At 40.2% G+C, this 12,797-nt stretch overlaps 1 protein-coding gene across 1 annotated transcript; it reads left to right on the top strand.

Annotated features, from left to right (window-relative positions):
• The first annotated feature begins 1,490 nt into the window (after positions 1–1,490).
• On the top strand, positions 1,491–12,586 carry LOC127056200 (olfactory receptor 1493-like). The gene is made up of 2 exons (XM_050963716.1): positions 1,491–1,538; positions 11,635–12,586. The coding sequence occupies exons 1-2, from the start codon at positions 1,492–1,494 to the stop codon at positions 12,584–12,586; spliced, it is 999 nt and encodes a 332-aa protein (XP_050819673.1). The 5' UTR covers position 1,491.
• Positions 12,587–12,797: the final 211 nt, after the last annotated feature.

Below are 12,797 nucleotides of genomic sequence, written 5' to 3' on the forward strand. Positions count from 1 at the left end.
TAGTGTGATCATGTCTGTATGTAAGATTTCTGCCATATCACAAAAACATTTTAAACTGGTGTTCTGCATAATCCACTCCTATATTTGCACATTTCACCTACTGGGTGTTGACCCTGGAAAATAATATAAATCTATAGGCTAAATCATGTATCCCTTGCATGAGTACAATGGGAGGGAAGAGGACATAGGATACCTTTCTTCCCAGCACACTCATGCAAGAAGCATCCAGAATACAGATCCATTATTCCCTGGAGTACTGGACTGTTGAGCTAGCCAAAGCATCCAGCAGTGCTCTTTGTCCCAAAGATAACAGTAACACACAATCAGTCTCAAGAGGAATGCAAGGTGTAAGTGTTGCTGCCCTGAGATCTCTCAGAAACATTCAATCATCCTCTGTCCTGTGCAGTTAGAATGTCTGAGCACTACCACAAAGGCCCTGTTTGCACTGGCAAGTTTCTGCACGGGAAAGCAGCTTTCTGTGCTGTAACTCCAGAGGTGTACACACTGCCAAGCCATTTCGTGTGCAGAAACTGTGCAGTTGTAGCGCTCTAAAAAAACCACCCCGATGAGAGGCCTGGATCAAGATTTTTTGGCATGGCCCACCACTGAGTTCAAGCGCCTATTATGTTTAGAGTGGTATAGTCCCTGTAACAGGAAGTCAAAACAGGAAGAATCCTCTCCCACTACAAAAAAGTAACTTTGGATTTCCTTCCTCTGTAGCAGAAAGATGCATTTGTCAAATGTATAATTCTGAGCACTGAAAGGATGGTTGAAGTTTCCTTTCCAGCCATACTGAAATGAACCGGTCAGTGGAACATACACCACTGCCCTCTGCTAGATATAATTAGCTCAGTTGTGTGTATCACAGGCCCTAGACTGCTAACAGAGATTTTCCTCTTGAGTAGGAACATATGAGTTCTATCATTTCTGTCACTATGAATTTCCAAATGTCCATGGTGTGCAGCCTACTGACAACTGTGTGATCATCCATGGCCATGAATTTATTGCAATATTTTTATCTCTCCTTGCTACTGTTATCTTGTTGATTGAATACGTGGTGTCATAAAAGAGAGGTAGGTGCTAAACAAACATAGATTAAATGCTTAAACTAAGTAAACAGTGTAATAAGTTTTCACCATTCACTTGTCAACCACATACAGTGTATTTAATTAAACTTGCACATAACCACTAAGTGCAGATTAGATCATCACTTATCAGCATCAGTAGAAAAACTTCAAATTTCCTGCAAATGTCTGATTACTATTATGTTGGAGTTTTTTTAATTACTTATATATTAAAATCAAGTGTCTTTACTCACAATAATGTAACTTCATAGATTTATGAACTACATTCCAAACTCTTCTGAATAAAAGCACTTTGCTTTTCAAAACCTCAAGATATTTTTTTGTTTTTCCTGGTTACACGTCATGTAGTCCTGAACTTCTCTGGGTTTGTTTGCTTCTTCTTTTTTTGGTGAACAATATTTTCATAATGCTGAGAAGGAAACCACTTCAATTTCAGCTGGGGAAAAATAAAAGGTAAAGTAAGCTTTTCTTACAGTCAAAATTATTTCTTTAATTGCTGAATGTTGATTACCATTCCATGGAGGGGGGGAGAGAGAGAGTGTGTGTGTGTGTGTGTGTAACTGGAGCAGACAGAATTACATCTTTTTACAACATTGAGTTTGAAAGTTAATGTTGGGGCCAGTTTCTGAAGAAGCTCTATATTAAATGAGTCACAACACGCAGCTGAACCTAAGGGCAGGGTTTGGGTAATCAATATCTTTAAAATATTACCACAAGTCTAAGGTGGTTTTTTTGGGGGGGGAGGGGGGGTTGGACAAGGGGAAGAGCGTGAACCCACCAAAGCATTGTTCTCTTCATCCAGAGTTCAATTTCTGCCAAAGAAAATCTACTCTCATTGAGTATTAGGACCACACAAACAGTATCTCAGAAAATAAGGCTCTTTTTTAAAAATCAACTTTAAAAATTGCTTTTATCTGAAACTCAAAATAAACTTTATCCCTAAAATATTGTGACATATGCTTTTTTAAATATTCTGAACGATTTAAAAAAGAAATGTTAACCCTCCCTTTCCTCCACAATTTCTTTTTAGTTCTTCTTTCTCAGAAACCTTGCTATCTTAGTGGAAAAAATACATTCTGAGTTGTATCAGAATAATATTCCTAATAAATATGTTTAGAAATACCTATGCAGATCTCTTAAAATCTCTTCAAGAGACAATCCTTAAGTTCTTAATAAGTTACTGGTTAGAAAACAAAATAGTTCTTGACGTCTAGATTTTAACTTTTATCCGTAATCAGCATGATAACCATGTTGCACGTCTGTGCCCCGCCCCCCATATTTCTGAAGAAATGTGAGGGACAAATCTTGAGAATACCTTTAGAACATCCAGAACTCCTGTTGAGTCAAATCCTGCCCCTGAAGTTGACATTAATGGCAGAACTCCCATTGAGTTCAATGGGAGAAGGGCCATTTCCTTCAATGGAAATTACAGGTGTTTTTTCTGATACCAGGGACCAGTTCTTTGGTCTGTTTTCTGGCTACTTTGCATATGTAGTTTGAGAATTTCTGGTCTAATCTTTTTCTTTCTGAGCCCCACCTCCCACCCCCCCACAACATGCTATAAAAACTGCACAGTGCACCTGTGCTACAATAACTGTTTTTCTGCCAGAACCGGTGTTAGGGAGTAACAAGCAGGGCAATTGCCATTGCCACAAGCCACGAGGGGCCCCGCAAAGCTAAAGTTACTCAGGCTTGAGCTTTGTGCCTAGGGTGACCAGACAGCAAATGTGAAAAATTGGGATGGGGGTGGAGGGCAATAGGATCCTATATAAGAAAAAGACCCAAAAATCAGGACATCTGGTCACCCTATTTGTGCCCCGCCACAGCAAGGCTAGGGTTCAGGCTTTCTGCTTGGGTTGAGTCGAAAGCTGGACCTGATTGGTGCATGCCCTGAAACCTGCTCAGGGCCTCCCCAGTTGAGAAACACTGGATTAAACCATAAAGAATAAACAGTTTGGGAAGCATATGTAATGTTGCTGGAAGGAAAGAGGTTACCAGTGTGTAATTACTTAAAAAATGTCTGAATTCCTCCAAAGCGTATTGTTTTTTAAATAGCATGCTGGCTGCGATAGTATTGTTCTGTAACAAGACACAAATGCCTGGGAATGTAGGTATGACATGTGATGAAGGTGCAAACAAATCCATAGATTTAATGCAAGTATAAATAATCAGCTAGATCATATCATCTTCCTGATGCTAAGAAAGGATTAGAAATTTTTTATCTGGATGTCACTGTGGCCTGTTCACTAGCTGAGCCTAGTCTGCTTCTCAGCCTGTAATTTTTTTCTTGTTTTGAATCAACCTCACTTTAAAATTATGCCAATTTTTAGGCAAGAATCAGAGCAGTTTTTATGGCTTTGTGATTCCAGTGGCAAAGGTGCACTTACCACTGCTACAGTCACCACTTCTGCTGCAGGGGGAACTCTCTCCTGTTTCCCTGCCAGCACCACTGTGAATGCATGGGAGTTTACTGCATAGTTCCCACAAACATAAACACCCTCCAGAGGGAACACCCCTCGCCCAGGGATTTCCTTTTGCAAGGGGAATACTCAGGAAGCTGGCAAAGCCATGTTTTCTCCTGCTTTGCACCACCAGAGCTTAGGGAAGGATCCTTGTTTATATCTTTTTTCTCAAATTGTGTCAATGATTGAACTTCACTTTAAGATTTTGGGTTCATTCAAACCTCAGTGTTAGGTGGACTTTGGGTGGTGCAAACCCATTTGGGCTGAAACCAGGGAAACCCAATGCAAACTAAAGCTATCATGTTTTCTACTATCATAGTAATAAATGATACTAATAATCAGGGTTAGATGCTGGTCCTGATTTTCATTGCTTTGCACCCTGAGTGGTAATTTACATCTGGGCAAAATAGGCTGCATCCTGAGGCTGCTTTGCAGTACTCCAGCTAACAACTTTCTTAACTTGCTACCTAGAGATTCTGTGGCATAGGGGAGTCCCTGAGCAATGCAGCAGCCAAAGTTGCTGACTCCCCACCACTCCCCCTATCAAATGAGCATTGGTAAAGAGGGTATGGTCAGACTATTGGATTACTACTGTGCTCCAGTGATCTCCAGTAGCCAGAGCTGCCCATTAGGGATCATTAGAGATACCAGGTGGGTGAAGTAATAGCTCTTATTGGACCAGCATCTGTTGGTGAAAGAGACAAGCTTTTGAGCTTACACAGAGCTCTGCTTATAGTGCAAACAACCTTAGAGGTCCTAGCAATTTAGAACTTCTCGAGGCTGCTGTAAATTGCTCCTCAGAACCAGAGCAGTACGCGGCAGCCTGACAGTCAGGAGATCTTGCCCAGTGATCTTGTCTGTCATTACAGAACCATTAAAGTAGATGAACACTGATGCTGATCCCAGGAATTGAGTCATATTAGGCTTTCAGGCTTATGAGAATGACACTAGAGATACCAAGTCCCATTGTGGGATTGTCAGAGAAGAAATTTCAAAGGGACTGTCCATCCCAAGGGTAACATCTCTATCAAAAAGTGGAGGATTATTGGATGAATGTTTCCTCTGAGACTGTTAACAGAGTTGAGAAACCCCTTCAGTCAGAGAATCCCCTCAAACCAGCTATATGGTTGTGGTTCCCCTGTATACATCTAAATGTTAGTAGAGATGTGGGGGGGAGGGAGAGGGGCTTAATTTAAAAATAAGCAGCCTAGCCTAGACCCATCTGTTCCTCCTGTTTTCCAGTACACTTGTGCATGGGGTTGTCCCAGCCTCAACGATGGCTGTAGTAACTACCAATAGCTGTGCAACCTCAGTAGTGAGATAGGACTTGAGAAAGAGTTTTAATGAGTCTGCAAGGGGTTCATTTAGATGTGCTTGTCTCCATCTAAGCAGCTCAAGAACTCTCTCAAGTTTTTCTTTTGGGTCAGTCAGTCCATTCCAGGCACAGTACGTGTTTTCTCTTGGGGTTTGTCTGCCCCAAAAGGTTGCATATAATTTCTTCTGGATAAGCCTTTAATGGAACACAATAAAATTGATAGCTAGTCCAAAGGCTCTGATTACTGACAGATATTCATCCTTCCCTGCTAGTACTAATGTTGAGTTTATGACTGTCATTTTATCCAGAATAAAATACCCCTAGTTATGGAATGGTAGATTTGTACTGGGAAAAAATTTGGACGGGAATTATATTCCACTCTGCTTTGAGCAAACCATCATGTGTTCTGTACAGATGTTTCCCATTGAAATTTCAGCTACATTATATTTGGAAGAAGCCTGGGGCTGGTTTCATAAGTTAGAATGTAAGAAACATTGTGAGAATGCTTTCACTTTTAGTCACACTCAGAGCTTCCTATTTGTATTAAAGAATAAAGTAATTCTACTTAGCTTGGATCAGCTTTTGCCTTTATTACTTGGGTTTTTTTTAAATTGACAAAAGAACTAAAAAAAAGAAACCAAAATTGCTATCTCAAAAGCTTAATTGAAGTCCCCTGAGTTGGTCAGAACTCACTTTAGTGTCAGTCAGCAATTTTGGATGAAAGATGTGATATTTGTAAAGTGAAGTTTAAGCTATGGCCTCAAGTATAAATATAGCTTTCAAGATCTATATGAATTTTAATTAACCACACTATTTCCTGTTTCAGCACTTCTGAAGACCAACAACATCAGCAGACTGCTGCAGTAAGATGAGGCAAAATCATATGCTGATTTACTCTATTTTCCATTCTGAGACATTACCCTCACCTCCACTCTTTTGCAGTATTTCAAAGTGCTCTTTTCTCTGTCTGCCTGTTTTAATTTGGCTGGCCACTGATTTGGGTATTCTCTCCTTAATCTGTAAGTCATAGAGTTGAATGTTCTTTAGTTTCACTTCTCATCATGCTCAGCTTCTGCATTTTGTGTGTGTTTTCTCATTATTGTTGTGCAAAATGAAGACTTTTGGTTTATGCCAGGCATGGTGCTTGTACAGTTTCAGGCAATGGAACTGACAAAGTGACATGGTACTGTAGTAAGAATTGAAAAATTACAGATCATATTCACTACTTGGATTATGCCAGAGGGCAGCAGAAATTTTTTCTGGAGCCAGGGCTTCAAGGGAAGAAGCCATCTGCATCTCCTTCTTTGGTGGGGTCCTAGAGTTGGCTGATGAAGCTCACAAAGTGTTAGGTCTGGCTGGGGAGGCCACTGAACCATGATTCTCCATCTCCCAAGCAATCTCTTCTACCAGTGACTCCACAGGAGCTCCAGATAGAGTTTAAAGCTGCCTTACCCAGAGGAACCCACCGGATGAGGGTGGTGGTGAAACTGCTTTCCCCCTTGCTCCAGCTATCCCCACGGGTATGGGTTGGTTTGTATTACATCCTCCTGCACCCATTGAGGGATATATAGATACACACAATATGAATATTGTAATAGTAACACAGAATAAAAATCTATTTAAGTAAGTAATGAAGCAAAAGCACCTTAAAGATACCAAAACAAGCAGCTGTGAATTCCCCCCTGTGTACTGGGGGTCTGAGGAGGTAGAGACAGAGTACACATCATTAGGATGATCCTTAGCTAGCATAACAGCTTGTAACATCCCCCAAGGAGCTAATATAATTTAGAGCAGCCTTAGTGTTGAATTGGTCCCCAGCTGCCCCAGGGTTCAGCGAAGCAGGAAGACAGCTTAAAACTCTGGCATAACTGAGCATCAGGGTCTTGATGTTTGTTGGAAATTTACTTTGAGTAGAGTTTTTACATCTTTACTATCAGGGCCGGCTCTGGCTTTTTGCTGCTCCGAGGGAAAAAAAAAAAAAGCAAACCTGTGGGATGGCCAGAGCGCTGAAGCAACAACAACAACAACAACAAAAAGCAAACCTGCAGGCAGCCAGAGCAAAAAAACCTGTGTAGGGTGGCTGGAGCGCGGGTGCAGGGGGGTGCTGCAGATGTGCCCCGGGCAGTAGGGGGAGAGAGAAGGGGGACAGACAGGGTTTCCACTGCGCCACCTGCCAGGAGGGTTGTGCACCGCTCCGGTCGGCGGGGAGGGAAGGACGTGGGCTGCCCTGCCGGGCTTACTACAGACCTGGCACCAGCTTGGGCAGACGGAGGATGCAGCCCACTCCCAGCAGGGTGCTTCCCTCCTCTGCACCACTGCCCCCTACAGGGTGGCCAGAGCAGCGAACCAAAAAGAAAAAAGAAAAAAACCTGCAGGGCGGCCGAAGCGGCAAAGCAAAAAAAAAAAAAAAAAAAGAGAGAATTGAGGGAATGCCGCCCCTTAGAATCTGCCGCCCCAAGCACAAGCTTGCTCAGCTGGTGCCTGGAGCTGGCCCTGTTTACTGTCCTGGCAATCCTGTTTGCTTCAGTCACATACATATCCCACTGGGCCTGATTTTGGTTTCTCTTACCCTGATATGAATGAGGAATAATTTCTTTGAAGTTAATGGAGTTACACTGGTGTAAAACCAGTGTACTCAAAGTGACAGGAGAGTCAGGATCAATGGGACAACTTGCATGAGTAAGACAAGCAAGATTTGGCCCCATATTTGTGATTCAGTTTTTAACTTTTAATACAAATTCTGCTGAAACTGAAACACTGGATCAAGAAGGTTATGAAACCCTGTCTCTTTTATTTATGCTACAAAGAGTTTTCAGTTTTACCAAGAGTGAATTATACATGGTAGATGAAAACAGCAGCTTAAGAATTTCCATACAGGGTACATACCTAGACTTTGTCCACGCTAGAATTGAAGCAATGTTGAAAGAGACTTTGTGAAAGGTTCTTTACAGGCTTCTGTGGCTCTGTTCCAGAGCCTATGTTAAATTCATAGATTAAAATTCTGCAATTTGTCAATATACTTCAAATCTAAGCTCCAGACATGGTCCTTAAACTACTGCTTCCTTTATACCCATATATGGAAAATGACTCATTCTGATTCACTAATGCCGGAACAAAGCAAACATTTAATCTATGCACATATAAGGGGTGATTACTGAGCCTGACACAACCAAAGGAGACAGTGTGTTTTTCCTCAGGGGTATTATGTATGTTCCAACAGGGACAATATTTCTTGTTTGTTTATGTTTTGAGCACTGAGTGTGTTTGTTCCTCTACATAATATAGAAGAAGACATGCTTCCTTCTTTTATGGTCAAACGAGATAAATGTTTTAGTTGGGACACAAATTGCTCTTAGAGCTTAGAGCAGGCTGCTGTTTCACAAGGGCATGCATTTTAAAAATAGATACAGGCCCCAGTCACATACTCCCCAGTCCACAGGTCTGGAACCATATACCTGCATGCAGCTTTATTTGTGGCAGAGGTCTGCCTGTGGGAAGCAACTTGGAAAATCGGGGCCATAGTATCACTTCTGTGATGATAGATTACCATTGGTAGGCTGTCAGGAAACAGTGGCTCTGCCTCAAGCAAAGGATGCATTCATTGTGTTGCCCAGCTACCGCTTTTCACCTGCCTCAAAAAGAAAGCATTTTCTGTGTTTCTATTTCTGTGAAGAGGAAACACACATAAGGTGACCAGATATCCCGAAATTCAGGACTTTGTCTTATATAGGCGCCTATTACCCTGTACTCCCCATCATGATTTTTCACTTGTGCTATCTGGTCACCCTAAACACACAGCATCTGCAAGTGTGATTTATTCATCAAAATATACTTCACATGCTCAGTGTTTGACCATATCCTTTCAGGTATGTGTAGGCACATTTTTAGCTCTTATATAGTGCCACATTCCTACTACCTGCTAGGATACTGCAATGGCAGTGTGTCTCGGCTAATCAATGCTTTTATTGCAGTCCTCAGATGCTGTGAGGATATGTTGCCTGTGCTCCACACATAACCTGTCCGTATCTGGAAGGATTCTTGAAGAAGATAACTATAAATTGATATGAAAACTACTTTTGACAAATAAAAATTGATAGCAGATAACATATATCCTTATGGCTATGCCTCACTACAGCTGAGCAGCAGCCCCAGGTTTGCAACTGGCACAATGAAAATTTTCCTCGTTGTCCCACTGTATGCTCAAAGCAGTTTTGGGAATGTAGAAACGTTATTGCCTGTGGCTGACAGCTCAGCAGCAGTGAGCTATAAGCAGAGTAAAAGCCTGCATAAGTGCTTTTCTATTAAATGTGGTTTACTTGCAGGCAGTTGTTAGAGAAGGAACTTGAAGGCCATTCTGTCTGCTGCTTAGAATACTGTGTTGATTCTGTTAAATAGCTAGTACCACCCTTATGTTATGCAACAGGGCTCCAGCTGCTAATAAGTATTCATAATGGGAAGTCCCTCCGTTATTGAAGAATTGCTTTAAAAAACCTTTGAGTAGGAAAGCATTCTCTATGGAAAAAATACTTTTAAAAATCCCATATTGCTGGGATTTATAAAGCAAACATAAATGAGGATGATCATCATTCCTGTGTTCAAATTATATTAATTAGGGCTAGTGGTGGTAATAATATAGTGTTAGCTTTCAATCTCAATTGTTAGCTTGTTTCAGTCACCTTTCAGCATGTAATATAGACCCAGTGCCTAGAGTGTATCAATGCAAATATCTCCAACTAATTTTTGGTCAGAACACATCATTTACCTCTACCTTACAGCACCATGCACCTTCGTTTTATATCACTAGTATTTCATTGTATATTTTTATTTAGCTACCACAAATCAAGCTGTTCTCTTAACAACCATAATCTAAACAACAAATCTATTTCATTTTTCTCTGTGTTGGAAAGTATTCTCTGCACTATGAGTGATGTAGAAAACCTTTGTATGATGTAGAATGTGCTGCAGGTGTCCCAGAAAAGTGAAATTCCCCACAGTGAGGGATTTGTGAGACTGTGTATGGTTCAAGGAAATCTCTACTTTAGCACATTGTTTCCTGCAGAAAAGGTCCCAATAAAATATTGAGCTTTATAATGGTTGCTACCATATCTAGCTCACCAGCCTCTAAATATAGTAGGTAAAATTTGATTTAGGATCCTAGGTCCCATTGATTTTCAGTGAGACTTGGGCAACTAGAAGCCTAAGTCATTTTTGAAAATGGGACTTAGAATCTGAAGATACTTTGGTGCTTTTGAAACTTTTATCCACTATGTATTTGTGTCCCTATAATGTTTTCTTTCATGTGCCAATCAAAAGGAAAAATCATTTTATATTTAAACCTTTTGTAGTGCCCTGTCCTTCTGCTGCATCTTCTTTCTGTCTCTTATTCTCATATATTAGTGTCATCCTCATCATTGTTTCATCCTTCTCTGTGTCTTATTGAGACGATAGGAACATCTAATTTATGGCCTCTGAAAAGTAAACGCAAAGATAGATGGTAACAGGACTTGGTAAGGAAAGGCCAGCTTCCCTGAGAAGTCCAAGACTTTGTAGTCACATAAGGTCAGGAAAACATTAATTTTGGTGTTCTTTGACACTGTCAGAAATGCGAACCTCTACACACAAATGGAGAAATCTGTATAATGACAAATCCAAAAGATTTTTGCTCATAGGTAACATTTTTTATTTTTCCTGTATAAGGGTTTTTTAGTCAATAATTGAATATTTTAATGTTTCTGTCAGTGACAACTGGCAAAATTAAACTGACTTGGACAAACAAAAAATCAATTTTTTTCTGGAAAAAAATATTTTGTATGCTTTTCAGAATGGTCACAACTGCTATTACCAAGTTCATACCAGTTAACATATTTTAAAATAAACTTTCAGAGGGGCTTATACCCCCTTAGGTGCCCTTTCACTGTCTTCCCCCTGTTGTTTACAAACTGTCCTGCCAATTCCTGAATGCATTGTTAGGTCTTAAAAATCTCCATATTCTAAGCTATAAGTAAGACCACTCAGACTTATTATTATGCTGCTGCTCTTTATTACTTTATATAATTGCTGTTTATAACAAGCCCCTTATACAATGAATACTGATAAAGGAATAAATATACTAACCCCTCTGAGATGGCTAGTAATGAGGACATTGAATGCAGAGGATTGCCCCTATGCATATATGGGGATTTAAAATCCTAATACTGAAGGGTCTGGCTAGGGGAGTAAGTTACTGGATCTATGATCTGCATCTGTTTCCTTAGAGAATTTAGTGCTTGTGCAAGGTTTGAGATTCAGTTTTGGAGACTGAATTTTTGTATTTATCCACAGAATATGAGCAGTGGTAATGCAACCTTTCCCATGCTGCATCATCAACATGCCCTCACTTTTACGTGGAGGGACAATCAGGAAGGGTGGGGGAGGGTAGTTCAGTCTCTTTGCCCATTTAGTCTTTTTGACGTCTCTGCTAAACTGCAGAGGGCCATCTAGACCAGCTATGGTGTGGTGGTATTTTTTGTTACATGGACACTTGTCAAGGGCAAACTCTTTTTAAGTAGGCCACTAAAAAAACAGCATATTCTTTAGAGGCTCTGGTACGGATTTTTTCTAGTCTTTAAAACTAACACCTCTAATGTAAAGGTCTGTTACTAAACAGATGGGGATAAATGTATACAATCAAATACTAACCCTGATAGTGATTGATAACTGTACTCATGGTAGAAAAAAATAATATGGAAAACATTGTGATAAACTTCATCTTGTTTTGTTTTTTCCCCATTAGGACCAGAGTGCTAGTTTTGAAGATGATGAGTTTACCCAATAATTCACTGAATGATACAACAAAAAGAAAAGAACTAGCGATAATAAAGACATCCCTTTACTTGTTTGATTTCATCTTCATTACTGCAGTTGGTTTGTTTATATTTAAGACAGTGCAGCAGAACTCTGAAATGAAGAAAAAAGTTCAATACTTTCTCTTGTGCCATCATCTTCTATGTTGTTCTTTATTCTCCTGTTTTGGTGTTGCGCACAATACAATACGAGCACTTGCTGTGGAAAGTCCCAAAATTGTATTCTGGATAATCTTTGGAGTTCAAGTAGCAATTGGAGAAGGAGTACTAATAACTTTGACTTTGATGACACTTAACAGATGCTTTGCTGTTTGCTGGCCTTTTAGATACATATCCTTGGTGCATACAGTGAAACACAAAGTCATGATTTGTGTTTGGATAATAACAATGTTCAAATCTATGTGCTTGTTATTGATAGAAGGCAAAGACAAGTCTCCAGAAGATATGTTTGAAGTGGTACCTTCTTGCTCAATTGTCTTGGATGGTCTTTTTGCCAGAACAATGGGAATTATTTTAATTTTATTTCTTGGGGCCATCATCATAATTAGCTACTGCCTCCTATGTAGAGAAGGAAAACATGCTGGTCATTTCAATAGCTCAAATAACAAGGCCAGAAAAACTATAATTATTCATGGATTGCATTTGAGTTTGCTTCTATTTCCACCTTTGATAATAATCGCTGTTAAAAGACCCTCTGAAAATTTTATTTTAAATTTAACAGCTTTTGTTGTTTTCTCATTTGCCCAGTGCTTTAGCCCTGTGGTTTATGGTCTGCGAAACAAAGAACTGCAAACCAAGCTATTCAACAGGCAAAGAATTAGTTTATGTACTGGCCGCATGATAAATGGTAGAGACATACAGCAGCCTCAGTTGAATGACTGAGTTAATTGATACTAGATGCGGCACTCCTGATCCTCAGTTTTCCAAGGGTATGTCTACACTACGGGATTATTCCGATTTTACATAAACCGGTTTTGTAAAACAGATTGTATAAAGTCGAGTGCACGCGGCCACACTAAGCACATTAATTCAGTGGTGTGCGTCCATGGTCCCAGGCTAGCATTGATTTCTGGAGCGTTGCACTGTGGGTAGC

This window comes from Gopherus flavomarginatus, chromosome 8 (genome assembly GCF_025201925.1).
Source record: "Gopherus flavomarginatus isolate rGopFla2 chromosome 8, rGopFla2.mat.asm, whole genome shotgun sequence".
Classification (NCBI taxonomy): Eukaryota; Metazoa; Chordata; order Testudines; family Testudinidae; genus Gopherus; species Gopherus flavomarginatus.